The sequence below is a fragment of the Narcine bancroftii genome, chromosome 14, assembly GCF_036971445.1.
Source record: "Narcine bancroftii isolate sNarBan1 chromosome 14, sNarBan1.hap1, whole genome shotgun sequence".
In the NCBI taxonomy this organism is placed as follows: Eukaryota; Metazoa; Chordata; class Chondrichthyes; order Torpediniformes; family Narcinidae; genus Narcine; species Narcine bancroftii.
Window position 1 is genome coordinate 16,433,120 of NC_091482.1, and position 15,118 is coordinate 16,448,237.

Genomic DNA, 15,118 nt, shown 5'->3' on the forward strand with positions numbered 1-15,118 from the left:
AAAGGAAGTTAGAGAAACTTTTATTGAATTTAGCAAGTTTAATTGCATAATGATGCTGCCACTTTGCATCATTCTTGCCACCGATTTTCGCTTGTACTCAGCATCTGACGCTGCTTGCGTCAGTGTCCAATAATAGTCGGCCGGTACTGATGGATTCCAGTGGCCCTGATACTGTTTCTCCATGGTTGCAATGTCCTGGTGAAACTTTTCACCATCTGCATCACTCACTAAACTGCACTAAGATCAGTAGGGAAGATGTCCAAGTGCGAATGCAGGGAATGAATTGTCAACGACACGTTGTACTTTGTGGTTTTGAATGCTTGAAGTAGACTTAAAACTTGACAAGAAATCACAAAAAACCAGATGTATCTAAAAAAAAATCAATTAAGTGACAGGAAAATTTGCAGGTGATTTTTATTTTGCTTATTAAGGGGAGGAATGCAATTTTACCAGCCAGAAGTGTTCAGGAAGCAAAATGTTTGTTATCCAGCGTTACCATTCAGTGTAACATCTTCAGCCACGTAAAATGATCCAAGGCACTTTGCAAAACAAAAATTAACACAGAACCACAAGGAAATATTAGAGCATTTTACCCAAAGTAGTCAGCTTTAAAGGGTGTATTTCATGGAAAGTCTTGGATCTAAATGTATGTGCAAATGGCAGAAAGCAGAGAAGGCTGGAAGAGGTTACACATTAATAGAAATATAAAATGGAGTAAGGGTGTGAAGACTAGGACGCGAGTATTATAACTCCAGAACTCGAGATGATGTCTTCCAACAAAGTTAAGTGTTAGTCGAACAGGATGTCCGGTGTTGGGTGATGAGTTTTAGATAACCTCAAGTGGTGTGAAGCCAATGGATAGTTCTGGAATAACCAAGGCAATGAGGATTCAGAACTGCAAGCAGGTCTGTAAAGGGATGTAGTCCATCTTACCTGATGTTCCAAGGTTAATATCAGTACTTGTCAACAATTTACATCGAGTTAAATTTCCACTAATTGGTACTTAAATGAAATCAGCTCATCGACATTTTAATTCTTGAACCTGCTCACTAATTGACTAGGAATATCGGTCAGCAGAAATCTTCCCATCCTTGTTTACACTGCATGGTAACATGTGCCTGCACCACCCCCCCTGCCCAAGAAAAACAAAAAGCATTTCTTCCATTCCTCCAAGATTCATGGATTCAAAGGCAAACCTGCTAATCAACCATTTTCAGTCAGCAGATTAAATGATATTGCAGCAGGAAATATTTCTGAGGATGATGCCTTGAAGTGAGGCATCAAGGCAATGAAAATATGATTTGTTATGAGAAAACTATAATTAACTGTATAAGTATAATCTTGCTTTGAAATGGTTTTGCTTTTATTACACTTGTAAATCTATACAGGATGAGTATTTTCACTGTGGGAGAGAATCAGTAAAAAGAAAAGGGAACCAAAAAGATAAGAATTATCTGCATGAGTAATCTAATTTGCTGTGACTCTGTATTTTTCAGACTTTAGATTGGTATTAGGTTGTATACACAAATGAATCTTATGGCACAGCAAAACAATTTCCATTCATTTATTTTTATTTTGCTTATTAAGGGGAGGAATACAATTTTTTTTTCATCTAAAAACAGCATGAATCAACCTCATCAGTTGCTGGGATGAAAGGATAAGCTAATTTGACATATTGCCCCAGCAATGGATTGAAAATTGCTTTCATTAATTGCAAGTGGGGGAAAATTTCTGTGCAATACTGTAATTCTCTGGTTTTTCCCAACATCTGCAGGCTCTTTTGTTTATCTTACGGCAGACAAAAGGTAAAGAATATCATGTAGGTAACATGGCCTGTTCTGTGCTGTATATGGCTAAATGACAATAAAACTTCAACTCGAATGGAGTTTGTTTACAATTTGCACTTACCACATTAAGTTACCTTCTGATCAATAGTACTTGGAATATTTTGTGAAACCATCACAAAATTCTCAAGTTTCCATAGTGATCCCTCTGGAGCCAATGTTGAACGCCAGGCATCTCATGCAGCAACTGAACACACACCCCAGAAGGTCCTCAAATTAACATTTGTGACAAGTTAGTTCTTTGCAATTGGGATGGCAATTGGATTGCGACTATGGCTTCAATTAGTAATACTCTTGTTTCTAATTCAAGATTTGTGAATTAAAATCTGCTCAAGGTTGGAATAAATAACCTACTTTAACAGTTTAATGCAGTACTCAAGGGATCGCAGTTTTGCTTTTATTTTATTTTTGTATAGTACAGTGTGCTATCTGGCTTAATTTCTCATTAAAAAATGAGTAAATAGATCTAAAAGACATGGAACTTCCCTCCATAATTTCAACTCGAAAGACAACAGCAGTGATTTAAAAAAACAAATAGTAAGGGAAACATTGCCAGATTTCTCTCCTAATTCTGTACCAACATTGTAATGTCCATGAGTTTTATTTGAGAACTACTACTTAGTCAGTTCCTCAACACCAAGATAACTACATTTAGTTCTGTGCAGTGACAGTCCCAGGAATTAACTGGGTCAGGGTCCAGTGGAAAATGAACTCTGTCTAAACACTAGCATCAAATGACAATTTCAAGCCGGGGATTATCCGCCTCTACCCCGACTCATATCCCCCGCATTTGCTGATGCCGGCGTCCTGATAAAACCAGTGGAAAAGGGACGGGAGAAAAGTCACCCATTTCCAGTCGAAGGCAGAACACTCCGATCCCCTGGGAGGAGTTGTGTTCAGTGGAAAAGCAATTAGTGTCCCAGTTCAGGGTGGCCCAGTGGAAATGGCACAAAGGGCTTCCTATCCCTGGACACTGCACAACCAATTAACTGGAATGCCAGTGGAAAGGGGGTGGGGGAGAAAGAGAGATACACAGAGAAAGAGAGACACAGAGAGAGAATTACACAGCTATCACACCAATTCAACAGTAAGCTCTTGCAAGACGTGTTTGGTCAATTTTATCCTGGAAAGGTTTCCAAAAGTCACTATCAAGATTTGCAATTGAAAAGAAGACATCCGAGTTGACAACCTAAAGAACAAGACCTGGCATGGTGGCAAAGATTGGAGAAAAAAATGTAAACATGTCTATTTTGTCCTTGAACTATTGATCAATATATTTGGTAAATCTGTAATACAATTATCTTGACATTAAGACAATAAAATAAATAATAAATTTGAAGTGGATTCACCTGTGCCACATCAAAATAATAATCCTAATTCTAACTGGCCTTTAAAGCAGAGTACATGATGAATAAAGACAATGTGACACTTATTTTTAAAAATTTTTATTATAATTTTTTATTTTTCACACTGTGAACCATATCAACCAAAATACAAACGTTTCCCTCTTAAATATACACAGTGGCATTTTCTCCCCTTTTTTCCCCCCTCCCTTCCCTCTCCACTTCCCCCTTCCCACCCCCCTCCAAACCCATTAAACATTCAACATATACAATACAATAAAACCATTAAACAATGTCATCACACAATGAAAATAAACAGGAAAAATGTGTCATCTACTTTTACACACTGGATCAAGTCATTTTGTCTTCTTATCATTTTAAGGGGGGTGGAGGTTCGAGGCAAGCCCTCTCGATTATGAAGACAATGTGATAGTTGAAGATACTTAACCATTGAAACCAAAAAGACTATTATCGAAATACACGAAGCTATAATAGATTTGTGTTCATCTGTAAAGTTGACTGCCTATTTTGACCCAAAAATCTAATATTTGCCAATGTATTGTGTGTAAAAATCAACCCCTATTTTTGGTACCATCCGTCCACCCATCAGAGCTGCCGACACCTCGACCGTTGACTCTCCCTTGGCCCACCCATTATAACACCCAACGCCTCAAATGTGGACTTACCACCGATTCCTGGCCGACGAGCTGCCCGTCAGCGCTCCCGACGCTTCAAACAGCGCAGGTACTTAACACAGTCAAAAGCAGTATCCTCGTAAATATTCGACCCCATAAATTTAACATTAAAATATGGTCGACAAAACTCTACTTTTACACAAGATGTACAGTATTTTGTTTCAAACCGCGCGTAACGAGCAGTAATAGGCAATGAACCAGTTTAATTTTAAAACACTAATTTTACTTCTAACTCAAACTATAGTCTTAACTTTTAAACATGCCTTAATAAATCTATCCCCAGCTCTGTGTGAGTGAGATACCCAAACCATTACTGTCCAGGCCAAAATCTAGAAAGTTACTTTGATGTTTAGACTTTTAGATTTAGAGTTGAATCGTAGGCCTTTGAAACTTGATGCCCAGAATTGATGGGGAGACTGGATTGTGGCTGCCAGACTCACAAATTCTTCTTGTGTTGCCTTTGAAGAAATGTCCATCCACATGAGTCATGACAACACTCCTAGTCCTTTTGTAGACAAGACTTGAACCGGGCAGCCTCCACAAAGTTTCTAAGACCCTGGCACCGGTCTCTTCCAAGTAACTTCACTCCTCGTCTCACTTAAAATGAACCGGTCTCTCCAAGTGACCTCCACTATTAGACACAATGAAAATGAAGCACTTTGCTTCCCAAAAAGACCCTCCTGGCATAGGTCAATCCCCCAAAAAGGACCAGTCATTCAGAGAATGCTTTGCTCTGAATTTCACCCAAAAAAAATGGCTGGCTACAAGAGTTGTTTTCTCTTTAGCAGCCAGAATGGTTCTCACTTGCAAAAAAAAAAATTGGTGTCTTTGCAAATGTATCTTATTCTGGAACAGACCGTGACAAACCTTTCCTCAGTTCTTCCAATGTATCAAATTATTACTAGGCTGTGACTTGTGCTTATGTGAAAGATTAACTGTGACCATTCAGTCCCTCCTGTCTATACTATCTCTTAAAGTGATAATCCCATTTTACTAAACGGGAGCTCGTAATAATGTTAAGATCCAAGACAGTCACCAATCATCAGAAATAATTGATTGGCTATAAAACATGACGAGATAACGATGCAATTTGTGAAAAGCTCTCTACAGACACAGGTTATTATTTTGTTTTCAGAAAACTGCACATGTAGTTACGAGTCACAAGGGTATGAACAGGCAATGGTTGATTGGTGGTTAGAGACAGGGACTCAGATGTTCGAATGTGAACATCCATTGTGGCAAAGTGAATTCAATACAAGTCTGGTAAATTTAGGCATTGGTTCCAGTTCAGATGTCCTTCAGTAGAGCTTTTTTTTCCCCCTCTCTGATCTGGCCTACAAATGACTCTCAGTGCACCCAATGCTGGGCCCTAAACATTGCCATAACAATGTTACCCATGGGGCAAGAATATATTTAAATATTATTTTCTTTAATGGTGAAATGCACAGCTCTGCTTGTCAGAATAAAGAATGATGGAGTTCAGTGGAAACAAATGGGGTAACTTGCTGGATGGCAATTGGCTTTTACAGCTTGCAAAGCTCCTCAATGTACCAGTGGAACTGTGCATCCATCCTGCTTCATCCATCGACTTGCACAGCAAGCAGACACAAAGAGTCAGTGAAACACGAATTGTAAAAATTAGCCCTGTTCTTTATAGAAATTAAATATTGTAACCAAATGTACATAAACTGCTGGAAGTTTTCCTTTGCTGCTCAGATGTAACTCGATTTAATTAGTCTCAGCCAATCTTTACAGTCCAATAACATAACCTATTCACATAAAAATCATTGGACAAAAAAAATCCATCTTTGCATACTGTTTTCTTTCCCCCCTGCTTCTATCTCTCTAACTTGATTGTTGAGGCATTGCGAGATCAGTTATCTCAACAGGAATTGATCACTTTTACTACTAAAATAATGTCCCTAAGAAAATTCAAAGCTTAGAAAATGACACACAAGGCAACTTACTTAGCTGAATTTTTCAAATGCTATCACTTAAATTGATAAAATTGACCTGGCAGAATTTGTAGATTTAACCATCAAGTAGTTATTTTTTGACAACATGCCTCAAAGCAGACTATTATATAGGATATGAACTTACTGTATGGAGATCTGTTTTGGTATGGTTTTGTTCTATTGGATTGTGTTACTGTTTGTGGCAAAATCTCTGGATGAAGACCATAATGAAGCCAGTAATCACCTTAAAATGATCACTAATAGGCGCATTAAGTTTGCATATGACAACAATCTGCATTGTTCAGACTTGTATTGGTCATAAAATAATGTCCAGTCCTGGTGACTCTTTACTCCACCTTACCCAGCTCAAGGCTTAGACTTCTTGTGCAGTTGTAACACGAGTCCTGACTGCTGTACTTAATACCCTGATCCAACAAGGCAAGTATGCCAAATGTCCTCTTCCCTACCTGAATCACAACTTTCAGGGAATGATGTATATTAACCCCTAGCTCCCTCTGTTCTATCATTCACTGTGCAAGTTCTTCCCAAACTTCAACACACCTCATACTTGACAGAGTTAAAATGTCATTACTTAGCCCACTTTTGGTGTCATTTGCAAACCTAACCTATCTCATCATCCAAATTTTTCCACACACCATTCCCTGCAGCACACCACCTGACACAGATGTCCAATCTGAAACATAAGCCCCCACTATCATAACCCAATTCCTAACGTCAAGTCAATTTAGTATTCTTCAACCCCTTGTTATCACACCTTCCAGATCAGCCTCAGTAAGACTGTCACAGGATCTTTCTCAATTCCTGTTAACATTTACAGTGTTGGCCACATCGATCCCTTTGGACACTACGAACAAATGATACTTTGATTAGATCAAAACAATATCTCAATCATTTTGTCTATATTAGCTGGTTTTTTGTTTTTTTTTAAAAAAAGCTATTTAGCCTCCTCCCCTAGTGGGTAATACCACAAATCTTATTGCTTAGATCTTACACCATTAAGCAAGACTGAATTCATGAACCCAGTGATCTTTACCCATCTTGTCTTTTTGTGTTTGTGAATTTTAACAGGTGGCTTTCAAATTATACACCAGAATCTTGAAAAGTGAGCAAGGGGCCACTTTTGTTGCATGTCCAATACATTTTCTAGGGAGGAACTCAAATACCTATCAGGCCCTGAAGATTCTCTACAGCAAAAAAAAGTCTCATCTCCAAATCAACATAGCAGCAGTTTTTCAGGTTTGATGCTATCCAAAATACTGACACAATCCTGAAGTAAACAAGGCTGATTTTCAGCATTTTATTTAAAAAGAGATTATAAAAGTCATGGAATAATAATTACAAGTATTATAAGATTCACCAGAATTTAGGGGAGAGTAGATAAATGAACAAGAGAAAGAGCAAAGGAAGGACACATGGACCTAGCAGGGTGAAATGGAATAGATGACTCATGTCCAAAAGCCAAATGGGCTGATGCAAATTGAAATGCATATACTACTTTTAAGAAAAATATAAGTAAATTCTAAATCATTATTGTAGATATTTGCAGGCAGATCCCCTTGGCTACAGCGATCACTTAAATGTTACCCAAATGTACAGATGAGTTTCAAAGCACACAAGTTTGCCTAGTTGAGTGGGTCCAACTCAAACGACAATCTGTGCAGATGATCACATTTACACAAATAAAATTTATTATTCCACAACATGAATTAAAGTCAGTGTGGCTAACTCTTTATTCATCAAGGTTCCGTTTATACTGAAAATCAAAAGAAATAGGTTGAAACATTCACAGTAATTAAACTGGCCCAAACAGATCAAACATATGCACAGCTGTTGAGCCATTTCCAAAGGAGATCACTTCATAGAGTATGCAGCCATCAACCTGGGGGGCCTTTCATCCTCTTGCTAGTTATGCAATGTAAGAGAATCCCTGCAGAAGGAAAAAAATTAAGAATCGGAGTCACATGATGCAAACAAAACTGGGATGCAAGAAACTCATCTTTGCTGTCAAACTTTCTGTTTTAACTTACCGTCTTCTTTTGGTTAGAATGTGGTTGAAGCATTATCTCAGTCGATTAATCACAGTGACCTATTCCTCCAATTCGTTGCTTCAAAAAAAAATGCTAGGTATTTGATCTAGTCCATTACAATCCACCTTTGCAAAGTGAGCAGACTTCCATATTATTCTTATTTCATCCCAAGTGCTCAGATATCCATTGCGCCAGCCTCCCCGATTTCCTTGACCATGGCTCTCCCTGGCACACAGACTCCCCACCCCTCTGTATAATGGAATAAGCATCTTAGGATGGAGGCAACATAGACTGCATGTAGCTGAGCTACAGCCCTTCAGAAAAGAGACACAAACTGTACAATAGAATTATAGTACACTGAGCACAAGAAACATGGGACCCAAACTGGCAAAGATGTGGTAAAAATGTCTTGTGTGACGCCATTGCCCATCAAATGCTGCTCTGAGATTATTGTTGGGAATTAATCCAATACTAGACGAACAGAAGGCAGAATGAGGTAGATGAAGGGCACTTTGAAGTTTTTAGTGATTTGATTAGTTTCCTCCAGTTACATTAAGGAAGCAAGAATTAAAACATTGTTTCTGCCCACACCTAATCCCAAAAAATCAGGTTACCCAATTAATCTACATGTCCAATTATAGTAATCAGCTTAATATTTTTCAAATACAAATCATCTATCAGAAACATTGTTCCATACCTTGCCAATTCTTTTCATTATTCACGAACTAAAGCATTGCCCATAAAATATTTAATTCCCGAATACAGCAAAGAAAGTGCAATGGCCAAAATACTGCAAAACGTAAGTAACTGAACATTTGTCAGTCAAATGAACGTGTAACCTCAAATATAACATGCACATCAGCAAAAGAGTGGCTTATGGATTAATTCTGAATTAAGATACAATATACAATTTTCACAGAGAACATTCCTCAATGCTTAGAACCCTTCAACGTGATATTTATGCCCAAAGGCTGACAGAGTGTTTGGTCTTCAATGCGAACATTTGTTGTTTCTAACCAAGATGGAAAATGAATTACACTTAAAGCAAATTGGTGTGGAATTATTTTGTTAACAATTACCTGCAGCAACAGACACATTCAAAGATTCGATCCCAGGCTGCAGGTCTCTTCCTGCTGGCACCGTCAGCAATGTATGGCAAAGGCTGCTTACATCATCGGAAATGCCAAAACCTTCATTTCCTGGCGATAAGAAAGAGAAAAACAAATTTGATATCCATGAAGGATTTATTCTTCCAACCCACCAATGAAACAGATGGTAAGGAAGGTACTTTGAATGAAATGAAAATAGTTGGCAGATTCCAATCACTGCTAACAAAACTCAGGTTTTACCAACAATTTGGTCAAGTGCCAAAAAAGATTCTGTGCATTTCGTACAACTAATACATTAGGCTAATGCAGATAAATATAAATGTAGATAATACATGGTCAAAGTTCACAGAGGATCCAGGGAATTGCACTGCTACTATGATGGAGTCATTTTGTGATGTCCCAGGATCTGGATGTCTAACCGGAATTTAATTTCAGAGCCTTAATCTCATTCTTTAATTGATGCAAAATGTTAACCTTGATGCAAAGATTCCAGTGATGAGTTTACTGCCACGGACAGCTGCAGAATAAACCTTCTCTCCCTCGTTAGGTTACCCATCTTCACATTTTTTTAAAAATCCTTAGGATATCTTAGGCCAGTGTGGTTAGGCCAACACTGTTACACTTGCATCGACCCAGGTTTGAATCCAGTGCTGTCTGTAAGGAGTTTGTATGTCCTCTCTGTCACTGCTTGGGTTTCCTCCCTCCCTCCAAAAACAATGGGGTTTGTAGGTTAATTGGTGTATTTGGGCAGTATGGGCCGGAAGGGCCTGTTACCATGCGACATCTCTAAAAAAAAAAATTAGCATGTCAAATCACCTCAATTAGTTATTATGTAGGCAAGTTCACCCAAGTTGCACAAAACAAGGACCCACAAAGAATAAATGAGCAAATATTTTTCTTTGTACGCGTTCAATAATAAATATTGAATTTGAATTCAGAGAATTCCCCTGACGAGGCAGAAGTTTTAATGTCTCTCTGAAAAGCACCATATCACTTTACACTTTTTGGTGTTGAACTGGATATAAATTCTAGCTTTTTTGCTCAATTACTCAAGCAAAGAAAAATAGATCAGTTTATGATTGCTGCAGAACACAATACAGAATTGGTATAATTAAAACACAATTCTGTATTTTCATAGTGTAGCACCCTTGAAAAGGTATTGGCTCACAATGAAATAAACAAGAAATTTGATTTCTATTATTTTTATCTTCAATGAAAGCGTCACAGTTTCCAGATTAAGGCATCACTACAGCAGGTTAATGCAAAGTCTAACTCAACACTATTTTATTTTGTTTTAAAACATTCAATTCTCATGCCTATAATTTACCCGCAGCATTTAGCATTACCTAAAACAAGTATAGTCCGTTTATTCCACTGGAACTCAGTACAAGGAATGACTGGTACAAGGGTGCTTTCAGCCAAATTTCCAACAGTACCTATTATTTTCCACCCTTCAGCCGCTTTTGCCTGTGTTGAATTTAAAGATAAACAGATTAAGCAACATCACAATTTTTTTTAGAAATACTCTTAGGGGGGAAAAAAATACTTAATATATCTGATGTTTTGTTACCTTTAGCACTTGGGGCAAGTTATGTGTGCAATAAACAGTCATAACTTCTACCACTCCTGCACTAGCTTTGCTCACAGTTGGTGTTAGAAGGCAACTGGAAGACAATGCAAGGTGAATATTAATGAACAGAAATCCTCGATTTCGCAGAGCATAATCCTCCACAAATAAACACAACTGCATTTCTCCATTTTCTGTTGCACCGTGTGACATTTAATTCATACACAAAAATGATTTTAACAAACAATGTTATTGTCATGTCCAAAAAAAAAGTGTTCCTTTTAGAATAGGCACAGAAAAAGCAATGATCTTGAGATCAGTATTCTGCTTGTCATGAAGAATGATACTCTAGCTTCAGGATTGGAGCAGGTTTTGATATTGCTCTTGCTAGTTTCTATACCAGAGTTCAAAACTACAGCCTGAACATTAAACATCACATTCTATACAATCTATACAAAAAGTGTTTCAAAGCAAACAAATTACAAATTGGTATTTTTACACAAGATTTTCCAAAATGTTGCTGACGCAGTCAACTAAGGGATAGAATAGTCAAGACACAGAAAAGTGGAATATTTTCTTAACTGCCTGGCCTCACTTTATACAAGCCCAGTGCAATATGGAGCTTGGAACTACATCAAAGACTCAGATGAGAGCTATGGCTGAGTTTTTAAACTTTGTTAACTATTCTAGGATAAATTTGAATTTAAAATGCCTCACCCAGATTTTCAGGGCATACACTTCATTTATTCCATATACAGTATTGAGACCAATGCTGGCTATATTTACCATGAAAATCACAGTTACACAAGTGTCATAATAAAGGCTTCTCCTTCTCTGCATAAAAGGATGTTATTTTTCTGTCAATTAGTTGTCAGGAATTGATTTGTATGACATAGCAGTTGCAGATATCATGGTAATTAACAACATATCTTGCATTTCAAAACACCTTTTAAAAACTGAAATCATATTTTGTTTTAGTAAACAGCCCCCTTCTCCATCTACGTCAATTACAAAATCAAGTTTTACATGCTGAAAAGGAACTAGGAACCATTTGATTGCTTATTCAAATGTGGGGTGAGAGAGAAAGCAGGCCTTCCAGCTTTATTAAACAGGGTTGGAGTGCCACCTGCTGGATAATATTGGTGAGCCATCCACAGCATTTTAATGAGATGCTTGCAAAACATGTTAAATCTCAAAAAATATTTTCAAGTAAAAATTGTTAAAAATTTGTTAAAACCCCCTCCCCTGTTGATTCCTAGTTTTAAGTAAAAATGAGTTTCAAAATGCTACTTACGATTGGGGATTTCAAAATAAATTGACACAGTTGTTTGCAAATAAAAGAATCCATTTACAAGAGGAATATTTTGATGCCCCAACGTCAACAAGTGGTTAATCCTTCCTTGGACAAAGTAGGATCACATACATTTAACAACAAATTTCATCCCTTTTACAAATTATGCTGAATAATCACATAACAGAATTAACCTTAAATTGGTTTACTTCAAAATACAACAGCCTTAATAGTTACCTGTTTGGCTGACTTACTAGAACAAGATCTGCTCCAAGGAAGTACGCTGAACGAAGTAAAGCTCCCAGATTCATGGGATCCTGGATTCCTTCCAATACCAGCCACAACACTGGTTTGTCATCGCCTTCATGTTCAGGAACATCAATAGCTGCTGAACAGCAATGGTCATAGTTCACATAAGCTAGTGGCGTCACCTCGAGACAAATGCCTTGGTGAACTCGACCCTCACACAACCTGTCAAGCACCTTTCTCTTCACCTGATGCACAGGTACTCTGGTCTCTTCGGCTTGCTGATAGATTCCCTGCATTTCAGGTCTCTCTGTTCGATTCTCCTTAACAAACAGCTTGAAAATCTTTCTGCGCACTTGAGATAGGGCCAGGCTGCACGGCACCACACCAAATAACATTTCTGAACCTGCTTCCCTTATAAAAGGCTGAGAAATCCTTGGCAATTTCCTTTTCATAAAATTGTCTCCAAGATTCTCAAGTTCCAAATTATGGAATTGACGAGGTTTTGGGTTTGTCCGTGCACTTGTAACTTTGGAAGTCTTTTGAGACTGCGGAGTAAAAATGGCATCATTTTGTCTTCCTGAAGTTTCAATGGACAGATCAATTCCTGGGCTCTTTGCCATTCTGTCTGCAGCAGGCTCTTGGATGCCCTCTGAGTACTCAGTTAATCTCTTTGCATTACCTTTAACATCCAGTTCTGATTTATTGAAGTCAGGTTTGTAACTCTTATTTGACTTTGATGCCTTCTCAGTTTTAACCGTGGAGTACAGTTTGAGTGATGCTCCGTCAGGGGACATTTTCTTTTTGTAACTACAATGACGAACAAAGCGTAATCTTGGAAACTGCCACAGACTCCTCCTCAGACACCTGGCAGTTTCGTTCAACATAATAGATGACATTTTTGCCTGTTTTAAAAACTCCACCTGTCAAAAGCAAATTGTTTCTGTCAAACTACGATTTACGATTGTTCACTGAAGTAATAGTGACAGCCCAGTAAGTCAATGCACCAGTATATGTAGTACTAAACCATACGGCTCCGCTTTGATTTCTCTTATGTGCAGAGACAATTGATCTGAGACAGTAGATAGGATATGACAAACCAGCAGACCTGACAAACCTGAGCTGAGCAGAGTGACCTGCTTAAGTTGCTATACCTGATCAAGATTTAGCAATTTCTATTGTACACTAAGCAAATGGTTGATAAGGATAAGATTTCACTTGAAGACTGTGCCCAAAACAACCTTTGTGACATATGAAAAGTGAAATCTTTTCTGGGGGAGGCGGGGTGGGGGGAAATAGCGGTCACTGCAAAATCAGTTGACGCTTGCGAGTGGATTCGCAAATCCAAATGGAGAGGGGAGATGTGGTTGTCCGACAAGGGATAAAGGACAACTCAGGAGGTGAAGGGGAGATTGGGGATAAATAAGATAGAAATAGGAGAATAAGGAAAATGTTAGATGTTGTAGGAATGTTGTCTTATAAAGAGTTGAAAATAAGAAAACAGAAATGGAAAAGGAGGAAAGGTAATGATGGAAAAACGGAAAGAGAAGATAAACAAAATATAAAAGGGCTACGCTGAACTATATGTCTTTAAATATTAATGGAATACATAACCAAATTAAAAGGAAGAAACTACCAAATTTAAATGAATAAATGTATTCCATTAGAAAAAATAACATATTGGTTAAGAAATAATATTGAAATATTCAAACAAGTATAGGAGCCTTACATTAAATACAATAGCGAAAACCTACCGGGGACAAACATTACCTAAGTTGATGGAAGGAGAAGGAAAGAAAAGAATGGACTCAGTAGAATTTCGGGTGTAATTTTGTTGAATGACAACATTGTCTGACTGGCTTAATGCAACCTAGATTGTATACCTAAAATGGATGAGGGGGGGGGTGGGGGGGTGGTTTGGGAGGAAAGGGGGGGGGGGGGAAGAAAAGGTCACTGTATATGTGTGAAAAGAAATAGTGTATATCATGGCTAATGTGATTTATGGTGTGAAAAATAAAAAAATTTAAAAAAAAAAAAAAAAGACTGTGCCCAAAACAGGTGACTATATTTCAAATGTTATGTAATGTAAAGCAGCAACCTGGTCCAAGGTTGCAGAGGGCAGTGGGAACCATGCTCAAGCAACAGTGAATATAACAATACAGAGGCAGAGATGGGCAGCATTCCAAATATTAAAGTCAATAGTAATAATATTCTAATTAAATGTCAAATCTTGGATCAAAAGCAGACGCTGCAAGTTGGGGACAAAATAGCCAGAGGGTCACAAGTCTGTGGAACATTGCCACAGGTGGCTGCGGAAGTGAATTCGATGGGTGTATTTAAGGCAGAGATTGACAAGTATTTGATTAGTCAGGTCACAAAGGACTACGGTGAGAAAGCCGGAGTGAGCATGAATGGGAGGATAGATCAGTTCATGATAGAATCGAGGGGCTGATAGGTCTACTTCTGCTCCTATCTGTTGTGAAAAATTGAGTGGAATTACAATACAACACATCCTGGGTGATGGCCAAGATAAGAAGCAACAATGACCTTAAAGGGAGTCTGTCTGCTCCAGGGACCTCCAACCCAACCTAGGTCATGATCCTTCTCAATTTCGTGTCCTCTCCACAAACACACGGGTTTCCTCCCACATACCAAGACACCTATTGGCTACCACAACTTGTCCTTTAGGTTTATAGAAAAAAAAGGAGAATTTAGAGGCATGAACAAGTTATAGGGGGTGCAAAGAAAGAAGGGAAATTGAACTAATTAATTGATACCCTGGGAGTTGGTATGGTTTCATGGGGTGAATGGCCTCTACTCAATTATAATAAGACAATCAAATTAAGATGCAAGCAACATTCATAGATGTGAGAAGCTTAGCAGCTTTAAATTGTCCTCAAGATTTGATATCAACCAGCATTGGACTAGAAACCTGACACAAGAAGAAAGGTGGGCATGAAATAGGAGATAACTCATTCCAGGGTCTTGACATGGAAAGCTAAAGGGGAGGAGAGGCTACT

The 15,118-nt window shown here is 38.1% G+C and overlaps 1 protein-coding gene across 5 annotated transcripts in view; it reads right to left on the bottom strand.

Annotated features, from left to right (window-relative positions):
* The window catches only part of mrm1 (mitochondrial rRNA methyltransferase 1 homolog (S. cerevisiae)), a 34,610-nt gene that overhangs the window by 11,451 nt on the left and 8,041 nt on the right, over positions 1-15,118 (bottom strand). For 2 of the 5 annotated variants that reach the window (XM_069911526.1, XM_069911525.1), the window contains exons 2-5: positions 12,090-13,021; positions 10,565-10,658; positions 10,341-10,461; positions 8,965-9,084 (exon numbers count right to left, since the gene is read on the bottom strand). In XM_069911526.1, the coding sequence (XP_069767627.1) occupies positions 8,965-9,084; positions 10,341-10,461; positions 10,565-10,658; positions 12,090-12,997 (1,243 nt within the window). In that variant the 5' untranslated portion in view covers positions 12,998-13,021. The other 3 variants (XM_069911529.1, XM_069911528.1, XM_069911527.1) reach the window with 3 other exon arrangements.